At 40.3% G+C, this 17,845-nt stretch overlaps 1 protein-coding gene across 1 annotated transcript in view; it reads right to left on the bottom strand.

The window, feature by feature from the left end:
• Positions 1-1,351: 1,351 nt before the first annotated feature.
• si:ch211-106n13.3 (vWFA and Collagen domain-containing protein) overlaps positions 1,352-17,845 on the bottom strand; it is a 78,178-nt gene continuing 61,684 nt past the window's right edge. Inside the window, exons 25-32 of the mRNA XM_049476620.1 lie at positions 16,945-16,980; positions 14,845-14,889; positions 13,466-13,498; positions 11,800-11,946; positions 9,172-9,226; positions 6,266-6,457; positions 6,055-6,132; positions 1,352-4,912 (exon numbers count right to left, since the gene is read on the bottom strand). Coding sequence (XP_049332577.1) covers positions 4,722-4,912; positions 6,055-6,132; positions 6,266-6,457; positions 9,172-9,226; positions 11,800-11,946; positions 13,466-13,498; positions 14,845-14,889; positions 16,945-16,980 — 777 coding nt within the window. The 3' untranslated portion in view covers positions 1,352-4,721. The remainder of the gene's footprint in view (positions 4,913-6,054; positions 6,133-6,265; positions 6,458-9,171; positions 9,227-11,799; positions 11,947-13,465; positions 13,499-14,844; positions 14,890-16,944; positions 16,981-17,845) is intronic.

The following is a 17,845-nucleotide window of genomic DNA, read 5'->3' as shown; positions in this document are numbered from 1 at the left end:
AAACTGGTAAAAACCAAAGCAAGATATCTCATTGCTGAAACATTAACAGTTAAAGTTATTTTACCTACACTAAACTAGCTAAAGTAAACTTTTTAAAGTATAATTTTAAGTATAATCACAGTTTTAATTTGCCAACACAAAATGAATGTTTTGCTATCAAATTTGACTTAAGTACAGTTTTATTGCAGAAATATAGACTCCTAGAATAATTATTCATAAAATAATTCTAAACATATTTTTATTAAGTACATCACCAGTACAAAATAAGCACAGCCAATCAAAGTAAAAATGTAAGTATAATGAGAAAAAGTATACTTTAATTACTCCGCATATAGTTCAAGTACATTATAATTATATTTAAATAACTTTTTCACAAGGGGTGCACCGGCTTGAAAGAGTCGACTGGATGTTTCAGGCCCAATATAAACTTTAATGAGCATTCCATGCTAAAAAAAAAGCAGGAATGTCCTATATTACAGTCACATGAAAAAGTTTGGGCACCCCTATTAATCTTAATCATTTTTAGTTCTAAATATTTGGGTGTTTGCCCAAACAGCCATTTCAGTTTGATATATCTAATAACTGATGGACACAGTAATATTTCAGGATTGAAATGAGGTTTATTGTACTATCAGAAAATGTGCAATATGTATTAAACCAAAATTTGACCGGTGCAAAAGTATGGGCACCCTTATCATTTTATTGATTTGAATACTCCTAACTACTTTTTACTGACTTACTGAAGCACAAAATTGGTTTGGTAACCTCATTGAGCTTTGAACTTCATAGCCAGGTGTATCCAATCATGAGAAAAGGTATTTAAGGTGGCCAATTGCAAGTTGTTCTCCTATTTGAATCTCCTCTGAAGAGTGGCATCATGGGCTCATCAAAACAACTCTCAAATGATCTAAAAACAAAGATTGTTCAACATAGTTGTTCAGGGGAAGGATACAAAAAGTTGTCTCAGAGATTTAACCTGTCAGTTTCCACTGTGAGGAACATAGTGAGGAAATGGAAGAGCACAGGGACAGTTCTTGTTAAGCCCAGAAGTGGCCGGCCAAGAAAAATATCAGAAAGGCAGAGAAGAAGAATGGTGAGAACAGTCATGAACAATCCACAGACCACCTCCAAAGAGCTGCAGCATCATCTTGCTGCAGATGGTGTCACTGTGCATCGGTCAACAATACAGTTTCTTGCAGAAATGGCTTCTTTCGCAGCACTCTCCCATACAGCTTCTCCTTGTGCAAAGTGCGCTGTATTGTTGACCGATGCCCAAACTTTTTCATATGACTGTAACAAATGAAATTAAGTTGACCAGATATAACATGACATTTTGCATCTTGGGTTCAAAGTAAATGTACGAAACAGGTTTTTTATGTCTTACAAAATAAAAATGGAAGTGTTTATTTCATCAGTTACCTTTAAATGGTTTCAGTTGAATTGTAAACAACACAGTGAGTACATCAATGAAAAAAAAGATACAGAAATGAGCATCAATGAACATAGAAATTCTTAAAATAAAATAAAACATTCATGGCAATCACAAGAGACCATGCATCAAGACAAGGCAATAAATAGAAAGCGGGCTGCTGATCCGTCCAGTTTGAACACATGAGGGTGACTTATAGAAAGGTTTAACCACACGGCTGAGGTGGGTGAGGAGGCTTCCAGAGAAGTGTTCAAACATTCAAATGAATCATATTTAGTAGTCCACAAACACAAAACAAGGAAACAAGGGCTTTAAAGCACAGTACACCATATATGTGTGTTCAAAACCACACGTTTTCATAAACCAGAGGGACATCCTGAGCGCAGGTCGTCTCAGAAGCCACTCAATAGAGTACTACTAATAGAGTCTTGCTAATAGACGTTCTTCACTACTAGTACTAGTACAGAGGTAGTGTTTTTATTTATTTATTTTTTTTCAGAGGCAGTGCAAATGCATGTCTATTTACGATAAAATGCAGTTGATAAAGACCTTTTGTCTTCTGAGAGCACTAATTTGACAATAAAACAACTGTTATTGTGGGCAGACAAGATGTTGGTCTGCGGGCAAATGACTCAAAATGAAATTAACCTTCACCGACGCTTTACTTTCATCCTGTTTTTCTGCCGAAACCACTTAAAACCAACCCTGCGTTCCCACTGGCACGCGACAAGTTGCTTTTGTTGTTCCACTGAACTTTGTCACCTGTAGGAGGGATCATGGCTTCTCAAGTTGGGGCATGTGGGCTTGTAGCAGTTCCAGCTTATTGTCTGGTTAGTATGCTGGCTAATCTAGCATCAAGCTATTAGCTATTAAGCGGCATGACCAACCCACCAAGACACCAACAATATCCATGATTTAGCTGTATCAGGACTTTTTTTGCTTTTTCTCACTAACATGCAGAATACATGCCAAAATGAAATGCAAAACCACTATTACATTTTATATTTCACTGCACTTGAGTCTATTTATGGAAAAACAATACACAACAATTTACATTTTTAAAAGCAAACTGAATTTGTGTTAGAAATGCAATCTGCATTGTATTCCACTGTGTGACTGTGCAGCGAATGTTCAAAAGCAAATCACAATGCACAGGATTACATTTCGTCTAGGAGCAGCGTGGAATTTGTGCTACAATGAAATGTAATCACTGTCCAATCAGAACCCACTACTGAATTTGTGGCAGGGCTGAGAAATATACAATACTCAATACTCTGGGGAAGTAAAACTCTGGGAAAACTAAGGGGAAGCAGCACAATAAAAAAAATAACTAAATACACCAAACACACACCACCCAAAGCACCAGTAAACCCCAGACACCCAAGCGGAGATCGGTACTCTGGAAACCCTGGAGAAAGCGCAACCGTGTCTGGAAAAAAGGCCAAAGTAAAAACTCCCAGAGTCTTTGTTAAAATCTACTCAACTCTAAAAAGCATGTATTTATCTGTAACTGTACTAACCTTAATTTATAGAATTAGAGAGTTTATTTTCTCTTATATCCTGTCGCAAAATACATTTTCTCTGGTTCAAAGCACATTTCAGTGCTCTTCTGACTGTTTTTTTCAGCCCCGCCCCAAATTCCGTAGTGGCTTCTGATTGGACAACGATTATGTTTCATTGTGGCAAAAATTCCGCGCTGCTTGTAAATGGAATACAAAAAAAAGGATTGGGCAACTGTGCTCTCTCTGACTCCGGCTGCTGATGGTAAAGCAGCATCACTAGCTATGCTCCTGACACCGCCAGTACAAGTCAGTACAAGCACATGCCTCCTGTGATACATGTAAACTAAACCACTGCCACTTTTTTCAATCTGCAGCCAGTGCTTGAAGAAAAGCATCAGGTCCTTAGCACTGATACAACAGCCAACAGAGAGAGCCACCTATTCTCCTAGAGAAAGCATGGCCAACTGTGCTCTCTCGGACTCTGGCTGCTGATGTCATTTTCTGGCTGTTTTTAGCAGTTTGGTCACATTGGTCACCCAAGCCAAACAAACTCTCTTCAAGAACTATGCCCCTCAGACTACCTAAATATCCTCCACTTTCTTACCAGCATTGCAGTGGGAATAATGAAGGATGAGAGTGCCACCTACCCACCCAGAGAAACTATGGCCAACTGTGCTCTCTCGGACTCCGGCTGCCGATGGTAAAGCAGCATGACACGGGATTCGAACTTTTGGTTCGCAGGCCATATTTTCAAGGTCTTAAGGCGTCCGCACACTTCTTGTTTTTTTTAATGACCAGTCACCGTATTCGTTGCATAGTGTCTTTATCCATGAAGTCAAACCTCCTTCCATGTGTAAGACACATCTGCTATTGTCGTTTTCTGGCTGTTCCTTGCAGCTATGTCACAAACGAACATCATCTCTACAAGAAATATGCCACTCTGACTACCTAAATATGATGTACTCTCTTCCATAGTTCATTTTCTTTAAATTATTCCTGTATACATGCAAAGATGCATCATATAAAACACTAAAACATATTTCATGCTTGGAACCACTCTGTTGAGAATAGGAGCGAAATGCTGTTGAGAACCAAATGTTCCAAAAGCAAAGCCTGGTAACGTCAGACTACCATGTCTATTACGGTTGGTTAAAAAGTGGAAAAAGTTGTAAAATAATGCTTCACTGAGTCAAAATTCATTTGCTTAAAGTCTCAAAAAAATCTCAACTCGATTCGTCACATTAGTCACCATCAGACACCCTGTTGCTGTGTCTTTTGACACTTATCACTAAATCGTGGCAACAAATCGCAAACTTCCATAGGAAATGACTGGTCGCTTGTTGCTCTGTCACCTGCCAGCGTGAACACAGGGTAAGTTAAGCGTGCTCTCATGCACTGCACTGCACACTGCACATACTATTGGGATGTTAAAGGCTGCCAAAAAGCAAGAATATCTGCTATATCAGGTGATAATTATTATCTTTGTAGATAAGAACGAGAAGTAGTACATGTAGCTCAAGTAATAAACCACTTTCAAACTTTCAGTTTGGTTAATATCAGTTAAACGAAACAAAACAATTAATACACGTGTCAATCTTTCAATCAGTTTGACCTCGGTCAGGGGTCAAGAACAAAGAGGTTAAAGGCCAGTGGCCCAATGAAAGTCAATCCAGAGTCAATATAGAGTTAATCCAGAGTCAATACAGAGCACCACAAGTGGTTGTAGGCCTCTTAAGCCATCCTCAGTCAGATGGATATGGAATAAAGAAGGCCAAAGAGGCAGCAGGTTGCTAAAAGTTGGGCCCTTTACTGAAGGGGTTTCCTTGGTGGCCATATGCTGGATAACAGGAAGATGGGTCACAAACTCCTGTGGCTCCTGGAGGCCCCCGTTTTCCTGGGATGCCAGGTGAACCTGGTTTTCCGGCAGGCCCCTGGGGTCCAGGATACCCCTCTCCGTCGTCTCCCCGAGGACCCTGCATACCTGTGGAGAAAAAAATAAATAAAAAATTGGACCAGGAGAATAACTAGGAGAGTCTCTACTGTCTAGGAAAGGCTTTCTTGCTAGATTGTGAAGCATTGCTGTGAGGATTTGAATGATTGTGAGGATTTTAGTTACTTTAAAAAAAGACTACTAGTGTTGCTTAATGCAACTTTTGTATGAAAATAGACCAGAAAATATATACGTTCATTGATAGTGCGCCTTATAATCTGGTGCTCCTTGTAGTTAGAAAAATACGGTAGTTAAATTTATGGCTTTATCGTAAAGGGGTCAGCAGGTGGTGCAGCAATAATTACGGTATTAATGTCGAGTCCTTAATTCATCTGTGATAAGGAACTGAAATTAGCTTTTATTAGATGTTTTTTTTTTCCGTTTCACCTTAAATGCTGCAGCCTCTGCCATCTGGTTCATCATTTAAGGTGGAATGGAAAACTTAGCTAGTTAGCTAGCTACTGAGATTAAGTACAAGCAAGCTTTTGTATGCTTTATATAGACAATACCCATAACACAATAAAACTTAACATTAAACAAAGGTAATATAGTGCTTATTGTAATTTGTAAAAAGGAAAATACTCTAATTTGCGTGTCTAATTTTTTATTATCTTGCCGATGATTCTCATAGCCCTCTGTTTGAAGTGTGCATCTGAAAAATCTCAGTTTAAAGGGTCATGTAGCCCTAATACTTCCCATAACCTACCCCTTCAGCCTAATAAGAATTATGTGGTGAAATGGGATTGGGCCTAAAACACCCAATCCCAGAGTATTGCATGGAGCACAATCATTCCAAAGAACTTAGTTCCACTTCTCCACCGTTGAGTTTTCAGGGATGCTTTACAGAAGGGCGTGACATAAAAAAATGCCAAAGGTTCATTTTAATTTATTTGCTCCAGAGAGTCCTATTCTTTTGGAAGTACTTCTCTAGACAAGACAAGCTTTGTATGTACAAGGCACTAGACAAGCTTTGTATGTGCATTTGCACATATGTGTCAGCAATGGTTCAACACAAAGTAGATTAATCCATTCATTAGCGATGTTCACAAAAATTTAAACATAACAGCACTGTACAGTGTAGCTCACTACAGTGTTATTTCACTAGTTGATTCAGAAATGCAAAAATATGATACCTTGTGGCCCAGGTGGACCTGGTAACCCAATGTCTGCTTGCCCTTTGGCCCCTTTCATGCCCATTGGTCCAACATCACCTGTAATAAAGGGATCATTCAATTGTACAAAAAAAATATATATATAGTGCATACAGACCAAAGATGCTTCCTTTCTTCATTTAGACCCCAATGGGATATTAAAATATGTATGGTTAAGATTTTTTGGTCTTACCTTTCATGCCAGCAGGTCCCCTATTTCCCGGTGTTCCTGGGTATCCCTGAGACCCAGGTCTACCAGGATAACCTGCGGGTCCTGCCGGGCCTTGAGGTCCAGGTGGGCCCGGTTCACCTCGGGGTCCCTGAACCCTCTCGCAGTGTTGGCAACTGCTGGGTGACATCACCTGGAGGAGCTGGGGCAGTTGATCTGTTGGGGTGGAAGAATTTTTGATTAATACATTAAGATTTTCCACTTTTTTCCACTTAATAATACCTAATGCCCACTTGATGGCCATACCATTACCGCATACCGTTTACTATCATAAAACATCTATTTTCTGGTCTGTTTTCATACATAGGGTGCACCGGATTATAAGGCGCATTATGCGACACTAGTAAGGAACAGTAGTGTCGCCATGTTTTCCTTCTAATGGTGAGATCTGTAAAGCTACGCTAAGTTAAGTAAACAAAACTGTAATTCTTAAAAAAACATTAGACTTTTAATTTCAAATGAGCGCTGAATGTTAAACTACACAGATTTCTCTCCTGAAAACTGTTTAGCTGCTTTGCTTTCCAGATTTCCACTAAGATTGGGTGCAGCAGCATTAGCATTAGCCGCTAACCACTTGCACTAACCGTGGTTAGCGGCTAATGCTGTCCGACAGTGCTACGCTGAGGAATAAATAATGATTAAATAAATAATCAATACAAATGCTATGAAATTGAACAAATTAAAGTAAGACATTGCTTTTCAGCCATGCTTCAACTGAATTATTTTAAAAAGCAAACTCATTAAACAGTCCTGGACAGAAATGATGGTGCCCTTAGCTTAATATTTTGGCCCACTCCTCATGAGTAAACTGCTCCAGTTGTCTCAGGAGGTTTTAAGGTGCCTTTTCCAGTTTCAGCTCCTTACAAAAATGCTCAGTAGAATTTAGATCAATAGGAAAAAAGGCCATTTAGAATAGTCCAGTGTTTTCCTCTTAGCCATTCTTGGATGTTTATAGCTGTGTGTTTTAGGTCATTGTCCTGTTGCAAGACCCATGACCTGCGACTGAGACCAAGCTTTCTGACACTGGGCAGCACATTTCTCTCTAGAATCTCTTAATAGTCTTAAGATTTCATTGTACTCGGCACACCATAATATTTTCAGGGGTACAATTATTTCTGTCCAGGCCTGTTTAATGAGTTTACTTTTTAATATAATTCTGTTGAACCACTGTTCAAAATCAATGTCGTTTTTTCATGTGTTCATTCTCGTAGAATATTTCATTATTATTACTTTTGTCAGTTTCAGGTCATTTCTGTGACCATTGTGGGTTTTACTTTCATTAACCGAGTGTGTGTATGAAAATAATTCCTCTAGGCAAGTCTATTATAGGCCTTTAAATGTTTGTGCTGTGTTTGGGAATAAAGATGTTGGATGGGAAGGATGTAATCCCGGCTAAGTCGTCACGGATATCAAAAATAGTCTGAGAGCAAGGATTGGGCAACTGTCCGTTAAGCAGATTTTATGTGTTTTTTTCAAAATTGAAGAACTGAAAGCTTTGCTGCTTCTCCCACCTCTCCAGATGTTTCCAGCGGACAGCTAACTGACGCAAAGGCACAGTGCCACACACACACACAAACACACACACACACACACATACAGATAGCGGCTTAAGCGACTTTACCCAATATGGTAACGTGCACAATCACACAAGTACAGAGTGACTCACAGCCAAGTGACCAAACATAGGGTCAGTTCTATGCAGTTAGTACTGGCTTAAAGGTGAATTCCGTTGTGAAATTGACTTTTGGGTGTAGTAAAACATGATAAAGAGTACTAACCTTTGTTAAATAGCCCACCCCTGCTCTCCCACAGCTTTCTGAAATCCAGTAATGTTGTGCTTTTCGTGCAGCACTCTTTACAACGAGCGCTTCGGGGAATCAACTTGCCCCTGAAGATAAATTTAAGACCAAGACAGCAAGTCTTTTTGATGTATCAAGAGCCACAGTATCCAGGGTAATGTCAGCATACCACCAAGAAGGACCAACCACATCCAACAGAATAAAGATGTTGGATGCAAGAGGAATCTGTCTGAAAGGGATGTTCGGGTGCTAACCAGGATTGTATCCAAAAAACATAAAACCACAGCTGATCAAATCACGCAGAATTCAATGTGCATCTCAACTCTCCTGTTTCCACCAGAGCTGTCCGTCACCACAATAAATTATTGTGGTCTAAAACCAGGTGTTTCAGTTTCATTGTCCAACCCCTGTAGGTTACACTAAACAAAGGTTTTTGCTTCGTTTTAAATGTCAAGACTCTCCAGATTTTACCAATGAATTGTGGAGCAATTTTGAGCCTGGATAATGGTGTAAAAATAATTTATCTTCAGGGGCAAAATATGCCCCCAAGTGCCATTGTAATGAGTGCTGGACAAAAATTACAGCATTACTGGATTTCAGAAAGCTGCAGGAGAGCAGGGGTGGGCTATTCAACAAAGGATAGTACTCTTTATCATGTTTTACTGCACCAAAAGTCCATTTTACACCGGAGTTCTTCTTTAAGCCAGTACTAACTGCATAGAACTGACCCTATGTTTGGTCATTTGACTGTGAGTCACTGTGTAATTGTGTGATTGTGCACGTTAACATATTGGGTAAAGTCGCTTAAGCCGCTATCTGTGTGTGTGTGTGTGGCCCTGAGCCTTTGCGTCAGTTAGCTGGTGAATTGTTTTTGGTCTCTCTTGCAACATGACCACAGCCGGTAACATTCCCATACAGTCATACAGGCCTCGTTACAGCAGAACGGACTGGCCAAATGTATGTCTAGCCAAGGTTTACATCATAAAAGCATTCACAAAAAAGTTTGATATAAGACAATACTTGGTATTGTGTCAGTTTAACTGGGAAAACAAAGTTAAACAGGGAACATACTCTGCAGCACTGTAGCGCAAATCTTCATCAGGTGCTCCTCTGAAGGTGGCTTTCCCTAAAACACACAGAGATACAAACAGATTTAATAGGTAAATCACTGTGGTTGCATGTAGTTCAGTGTTTAGTTGCATTAGCTTATTTGTAGCATTAGACTAATTATGACTCTTAAAAGATCTCAGAATTCAGACGGATCCATTGCTGTTCAGGAGATAATGTACACAAAATAAAACATATAGAGTTTTGGACCTGGACTTGATATGTTCTGGTCTTGGTCTTAACCTGGGCTCTACATGTCTTGGTCTTGACCTGGGCTCTACATGTCTTGGTCATGACCTGGGCTCTACATGCCCTGGTCTTGGTCTTAACCTGGGCTCTACATGTCCTGGTCTTGGTCTTAACCTGTGCTCTACATGTCCTGGTACTGGTCTTGACATGGGCTCTACATGTCCTAATCTTGGTCTTAACCTGGGGTTGACATATCCTGGTCTTGGTCTTGACCTGTGCTCTACATGTCTTGGTATTGACCTGGGCTCTACATGTCCTGGTATTGAACTCGGCTCTACATGTCCTGGTCTTGACCTGGGCTCTTCATGTCCTGGTGTTAACCTGGGCTCTACATGTCCTGGTCTTGACCTGGGCTCTACATGTCCTGGTCTTGACCTGGGCTCTACATGTCCTGGTCTTGACCTGGGCTCTACATGTCCTGGTCTTAACCTGGGCTCTACATGCCCTGGCCTTGGTTTTAACTTGGGCTCCACATGTCCTGGTCTTGGTCTTAACCTTGGCTCTACATGTCCTGTACTTAACCTGGGCTCTACATGCCCTGGTCTTGGTCTTAACCTGGACTCCACATGTCCTGGGGTCTACCTGGGCTCTACATGTCCTGGTATTGGTCTTAACCTGGGCTCCACATGTCCTGGGGTCTACCTGGGCTCTACATGTCCTGTTATTGGTCTTAACCTGGGCTCTACATGTCCTGGTCTTGGTCTTAACCTGGGCTCTACATGTCCTGGTCTTGGTCTTAACCTGGGCTCTACATGTCCTGGTCTTGTTCTTTGTCTTAACCTGGGCTCTACATGTCCTGGTCTTGTACTTTGTCTTGACCTGGGCTCTACATCTCCTGGTCTTAACCTGGGCTCTACCTGTCCTGGTCTTGACCCGGGCTCTACATGTCCTGTTCTTGGTCTTAACCTGGGCTCTACATGCCCTGGTCTTGGTCATAACCTGGGCTCTACATGTCTGGGTCTTGGCCTGGGCTCTAAATGTCCTGGTATTGACCGGGGCTCTACATGTCCTGGTCTTGGTCTTTGTTTTGACCTGGGCTCTACATGTCCTGGACTTGTACTTTGTCTTGACCTGGGCTCTACATGTCCTGTTCCTAGTCTTGACCTGGGCTCTACATGTCCTGTTCCTAGTCTTGACCTGGGCTCTACATGTCCTGGTCTTGTACTTTGTCTTGACCTGGGCTCTACATGTCCTGTTCTTGGTCTTAACCTGGGCTCTACATGCCCTGGTCTTGGTCATAACCTGGGCTCTACATGTCTGGGTCTTGACCTGGGCTCTACATGTCCTGGTCTTGACCTGGGCTCTACATGTCCTGGCCTTGGTCTTTGTCTTGACCTGGGCTCTACATATCCTGGTCTTGACGCGGGCTCTACATGTCCTGCATATAGTTCTAAAAAAAATTATTTAACAAAGAATGTGATAACGGCAAGTTTTTGAAAAGCCTATTCATTTTTCCCATGGAGAAATTCAGCTTAAAAACGTTTTCACACCTGTAATTGGTTTCTATGGTTTGATCAGTTGATGAGTTTGTTTATTTGGAGCGTTTCTCCCTCTGTTTTGTGTGGTTTTACACAGGCACATACCTAAACGCACCAAAATGCACACCAATAAACCACACGAGCATATTTTCTCCTCTAAAGGGTCAGAGCTCTCTGTTCCGAAAGCAAGAAAGTAAATATAGCAAGAACATTCTGTGTTCCAGCATTATTTCAGTATTTCTCTGCAGTGTGAAGCTGCTTTAACACAGAAAGCTGAAATTAGCCGTTGCGCTTTCAAACACATTGTTTTTAATAGAACGTGCAGTGCAGATGTACACGTAGTAAACGAGAAGTAAACGCTGAACACAGAGACAGAGTTTGTTCATAGCTGTGGTAATTAAGTGTTATCTGGCTAATAGATCAGATTAACCCCTTAAAATGTCTTAATATATTGGCTACAGGTGTAGGTGATACAAAACCCTTTTTCCTGCAGTAAAATAACTTATTTACAATCTGAATGTTTTTATATTTTTGTTGGCGCAGCAATTTTGTTTAATTTGTCCATTTCTTCTTTTTCCTGGGAAAGCCAGCTTCCTCCCTGGAATCCTTCGTTTTTTCCCCACCAAAAACCCCACATTATTTCCAGTTTGACTTACCGGTAATCTACTCGCAGTCTTGTCTACTCTGTATTCGGGTCTTATTAACTACCTTTACTAGGTATCTCAGTCAGTTAGGAGGTTTCGCTGTGAATCATAAGACCTTGGTTTAAACCCCTTATTCTTGGTGACAATATCTAAAAATTTTGGATGAGTTTAGGAGCCTAAAGAATTTATGTGAATGTGAATTTCTCGAAAAGATCACTCACTGGTTTTCCTGGGTACCCTGGGACCCCCGGTTGTCCTGGCATTCCATCCTGACCTGGGGTGCCTCTTGGTCCTACTGGTCCCATCGGCCCCATTTCTCCCATTTTCCCATTAACTCCATTGGTTCCTGGATCTCCGGATACACCACGCTGAGAAAGACAGAGAGAAGGAGTTACTGAAGCCATAATACAGTTTTTTTTGCACTGTATTATAATGGGCACTATCATAGACTGTGTATAGCTGGACAGAGCATTGTCTCTCAAAAGTGAAGCCACCACAGGTCGGGCGCCCCCTGCTGTTCGGTTTCAGAAAGCCGTGTAACTCCACCCATCCCCATAGGTTTCAATGGCAAAACAGACAACTTTTTTTCTAATATACTGTAATTCTACCTCCATTATTTAAATGCAACAGCTAGTGTAGCCTCTGCTTATACTGTCAAATTTTATATACCCACAGAATTTGTTTTTAAAACGTTATTCAGCTCTGTTCAAAAAAGTTGTGGTTATTGTAAAAGTGCTGGTTATGGGCGAGACCAATAACAGACAGTCAGCTCCGCTCCGCTCTGCAGCCTGTGACCGCGACGCAGCCCTCAGGGGCGGGGTTATTTAAATGAGTAGGCAGTCTCTCCACAGTCTTTCTACCTCCTCTGGTCTCTACTGCGCAGAATTGGGTGTCAGGATCGCCAACATGGAGGAAGATTTTGGCTTCATTTTCATTGAATGAATGGGAACGGCGACACGACGTCCATCTTTTTTTACAGTCTGGGCACTATCAATAAACGCCTATTTTCTGGTCTGTTTTTATATATTAAGGCACACCGTATAATAAGGTGCATTTTACACTAGTAAAGGAGCAGTGGTGTTTTCCTTCTAATTCAGCAGATCTTGCCGTTGGACCTTTGAAGCTAAGCTAAGTAAAGCTAAGCTAAGCTATAATGAACAAAACTGTAATTAATAAAAAAAAAATTATTTTAAAGTCAAACGAGCACTGGATGTTAGTCCACACAGATTTCTCTTTCTAAAACTGTTAATTTATGTGAGTTAAGCACTTCCGAGTTTAGATTTCCAGATTTCCACTGAAGCTGGAGCGTTAGCATTAGTGGCCAACCACTAGAGGCAATGCTAATGCTGCTCCAGCAGTGCTAGCCGGGCCAATAATACTTACCACTGAGCATGGTTAAATGCTAATGCTAATACTGCCAGAGAACTAAACTAAAACTCCTGTATAACTTTGTACTTCAGTGGAGTATATTTACTGCTCCTTAAAACCTTACTGGTAAAATTCATACATAAGGAGCACCAAATTATAAAATGCACTGATGGTTTTTGGGAAAATTAAAGGATTTTAAGTGCACCTTATCTAAATACTTATCTATCCATGCTCTGCCTGTTAATGTGTTCATGGTACTGCTGGACAATGCAGTTACATTTAATTTCAAATCAATAGCACGATCTTAGTTGAGTTGTTCACCACAGTTCTTTAATCTTTTAATCTGTCAGCTACAACGTTTGTGGTCATGGCATAGAATCGCGAAACTCATACACATACCACTTAAAGTGGGCCCTCAGCTGCTGGAAACTGAAAGTCCCACTTATTTTCTAGTTTATGAATCAGCAGGAAATGCTGCTGCAAAAATGTGTGTGCATCATGTAGCACCAAAACACACACCTCTCCTTTACTCCCTCTGAGACCAGGCTCACCCTGCAAAGAGAAAAAAAAACAAGTCAACACATCCATGTAGACACGATATACATGTACACACAAGAGCCGTGTCTAAAACTGTGCCCTGTTGTTCACTGTGTAGTGAACTACTTTGGCGTTAAGCTATTATATAGTGAAGAAAATTAATTGCCTTGGATAACATTGTTTTCATTCCGGCTTCTCATCGTTCAATAAAACCCCTAACCAGATAAATCTCTCCATCCAGATAGAGTGAATCTGATTGTGATTGGATGTAGAGAAGTATAAACATATTTAACATTCCGACTGCCTATTGGTTTATACTGTGATCCATCACATCTGCACATCAACCCCCCCTCCCCCCCTGCCACTCCATCAAGAACATAGCAGACGTATGTATTCTAGTATGAAGATGATCCGTGCAGAGAGAGAACTCAAGAGAACTCCAGACAAACTCCAGTCCAACTAAGCTTTAATAGCTTTAATATATTTGCATTCTACTAAAATACATTCATTTACAATCAGCATATATGCAGCTAAAACACTAGGTAACAGCCTAGTGCAAAATCCCAAATTATATTATCAACATTAACATTTTAATAAAAGAACATTATGGTCACATAATTAACAAACATTGGCTTTTAGAAAAATGTGTTTTGGATATGGGGGGCTTTTATACTTTAAGTACTTAACTAGTAACTAGTACTTTTTTAAACACTTTTACTTAACAAGTAAAAAGCTTGAGTTGATACTTCTTCAACGTCTACAGAAGTATTTTAAACCCTATATCTACAATATACAGGGGTTTGACAATGAAACTGAAACACCTGTCAATTTAGTTTGAGAGGTTTTATGACTAAATTGGAGCAGCCTGGTGGCCAATCTTCATTAATTGCACATTGCACCAGTAAGAGCTGTAAGAGTGTGAAGGTTCAATTAGCAGGGTAAGAGCACAGTTCTGCTCAGAATATTGCAATGCACACAACATTACGGGTGACAGACCAGAGTTCAAAAGAGGACAAATTGTTGGTGCACGTCTTGTTGGCGCATCTGTGACCAAGACAGCAAGTCTTTGTGATGTATCAAGAGCCACGGTATCCAGGGTAATGTCAGCATACCACCAAGAAGGACCAACCACATCCAACAGGATTAACTGTGGACGCTGTAAGAGGAAGCTGTCTGAAAGGGATGTTCGGGTGCTAACCCGGATTGTATCGAGAAAACATAAAACCACGGCTGATCAAATCACGACAGAATTCAATGTCCACCTCAACTCTCCTGTTTCAGTTTCATTGTCCAACCCCTTGTACTTCGACCTACATAGTAATGAATGGGAATACTTTAAATAAGAAAAGTAAGTTACGTACAGGTGCTCCAGGAACCCCAGGAGATCCATCAATGCCTTTCTCTCCCTAAAACAGAGAAAAAAATCTTGTTAGCCAGTCAAATGTCACAGAGCTAAAGTAGTAACACTTAGCACATGCTGTTGTGTACAGTACATGACAACCAGTATGAACGGTTAACAGAACGTCTGTGTGTGAGTGTGTGTGTGTGTGTGTGTGTGTGTGAGGCTAACAATAGCCACGACTGCCTGCTATACTATATATGCGCTAGCTGGCTAATGTTTTCATGTGTTTATATGTGTAACCATGACAGAGACAGAGCTAGCGAAAATCAGGGGTCCATCTAACTTGACAGCTGTGTGTGTGTGTGTGTGTGTGTGTGTGTGTGTGTGTGTGTTCATATGTGTGCAGTCTGTGGTTAAAAAGGTGACAATAAGTTTCTGTCTGTGATGGAAAAACATTATTTCAGAGAAACAGTAAATACTCTACATGCCGTATGGCCATATATTTGGAGACACCCCTTCCAATAAATGCTGCATTCAGCTTATTTGCTGTAAGTTGCACCCATTGCTGATACACATTTGCAAGTGCACACACTCATACAGCTTTACTAGATAATGTAGAGGAGTACTGCCAAAAGAATAGGACTGGCTGGAGAGCAGTTTAACAAGCTAGACCTGGGCTAAAGTGGGGTATTTTAACCTCACTTAATCAGCTTTTGTCTCAGCTCTGGATGCAATCAAATCCCCACAGCAATGCTCCACTTAAATCTAGTAGAACGTCTACTGTACTCCTGGACAGTAGAAACACAGTTACTCCAATAAAAGCAGCATAAACCCTTTGTAAATACCCTTGATTTCAGAAGAAACAAAGAATAAGCAATTGTCCCAAAACCTCCCAATATACTATATATACTAGTGCATCTCATACAATTTAAATATCATACAAAAGTTACTTTATTTCAGCAATTCAGTGTGAATCAATGTGGAAGTCTCATATTACATGGATGTGTAATGCATTATGGCTTACAGCCAATTAAAACCCAAAAATCAGTGTCTCAGAACATTTTGTGGGCAGTGTGCCAAGTCCTGCTGGAAAATGAAATTCTCATCTCCATAAAAGTTGTCAGCAGAGAGAAGCATAAGTTTATTTTAGTAATTTAGTTCAAATGCAAATTGTTGCTATTGTTGATGATTATGGCTTACAACCAATGAAAAACCCAAAAATCAGTTTCTCAGAAAATTTAAATATTATATAAGACCAATTGGTACTTTTGGCAGTGTGGGCAGTGTGCCAAGTCCTGCTGGAAAATGAAATCCTCATCTCCATAAAAGTTGTCAGTAGCAGAGGGAAGCATGAAGTGCTGTAAGATTTTGTGGGAAAACAAAACTGCACTGACTTTAGACTTGATAATAAAACACAGTGGATCAACACCAGCAGATGACATGTCTCTGCAAACAAACCATCACTGATTGGTGGAAACTTCACACTAGACCTCAAGCAGTTTGGACTGTGTGTCTCTCCACTCTTCCTCCAGACTCTGCTCCCTTCATTTACAAATGAAATGTAACATTTACTGATGATCAGTGATGGTTTGGAGAGACATGTCATCTGCTGGTGTTGATCCACTGTGTTTTATTATCAAGTCTAAAGTCAGTGCAGCATTTCACCAGAAAATCTTACTAATGACTTTTATAGAGATGTGAATTTCATTTTCCAGCAGGACTTGGCACACTGCCCACACTGCCAAAAGTACCAATTGGTCTTATATAATATTCTAATTTGCTGAGACACTGATGTTTGGGTTTTCATTGGCTGTAAGCCATAATCATCAACAATAAAATAAATAAACGCTTAAACTAGATCACTCTGTGTTTAATACATCTATATAATATATGAGTTTCACATTTGGAACTGAATTACGGAAATAAAGTAACATTTTTGAGATGCACTAGTGAATGTAGTGTATGAAGTTATTCTCTCTTAGTCAGAAGCTGAGAGAAGAGCTAAGTGAGCTAAATGCTGACTTGCAGACTAAACTCTCTCCTTTACAAACACAGATTCAGTCAGACGGAAGGAAAATAAATGTCACAGGCCGCCACCCTCCGCTGAGCAGCTCAGTACCTGACTTCCTTTTGGACCAAGCTCTCCGGATTCACCCTGAAACACACAAGCCAGGTCACACACCATTAAACTGTGACAATTGCTCAGTCTCTATTACTGCCAGCATTTTTCACGTTTAAAGAAAAATCCATGTTACATGTGTTTGACCTTACTTATAGGAAGAAAATCAGCTTTTTAAATTTAAATAGTCCTTCTTCAATTGACCCCTAGCTTTCAGAAATACATCGCCTTTAGCTGATGCTCCCAATGGGCTTACAATGGTAGTGTGATGGCATGGACCTTTATTTTGCTTTTTTGCTGTGTTCCACTTCCTGGAGCGGCCATTTTGTCTCTTCCTGGTTAGGCTTATTGTTGCTGTTTTCCCCCCTTCATGTAGTGGCTAATTAGCAAAATGGTTTCTTCCATGCTCTGATTGGTTTAGGCCCTGTTATTTAGCCCCTTTGGCCTCCTTAAAGCAGACAACACATGCACCCTTGCTCTCCATTTTGATTTGCCCCTCTAGCTGCTGCTGGAAGCTCCTGTTTAAAGCCAATGCTGTTCATGCTTTTAAGGTAATGATTACTTTTTTTAAGTACTTGATTAAAAGCTAATGTGTTAGTATTTCTTATCTTTTGTGTTTAATGACTGTTTGTTTTATTAGGATCAGTTCCTGACTATTGCCTTGATTGTATGTACGGTAGGCCTAGCCATTCGGGTTTTAAGGTAAAAACAAGTTCTTGTTTTGTTCAAGATATTGTAAGTGATATTGTAAGTCTCTTAACAGTTTTCAATTTCATTCTTTTTGTAGGACTGACCTCTAGCTAGCTGCTGTTTTGTAATTATTCTGTTTTATTTTGATTTGTTTTGAGATCGTTTTGGTTTATTTTGAGTATATTGGTTTGTTTGTTTCTGTTTTGTTTCT

The sequence above is a fragment of the Astyanax mexicanus genome, chromosome 4 (genome assembly GCF_023375975.1).
Source record: "Astyanax mexicanus isolate ESR-SI-001 chromosome 4, AstMex3_surface, whole genome shotgun sequence".
Lineage (NCBI taxonomy): Eukaryota > Metazoa > Chordata > Actinopteri > Characiformes > Acestrorhamphidae > Astyanax > Astyanax mexicanus.
The sequence above is the reverse complement of the archived record's forward strand: the minus strand, read 5'-3'. Positions and strand labels throughout refer to the sequence as shown.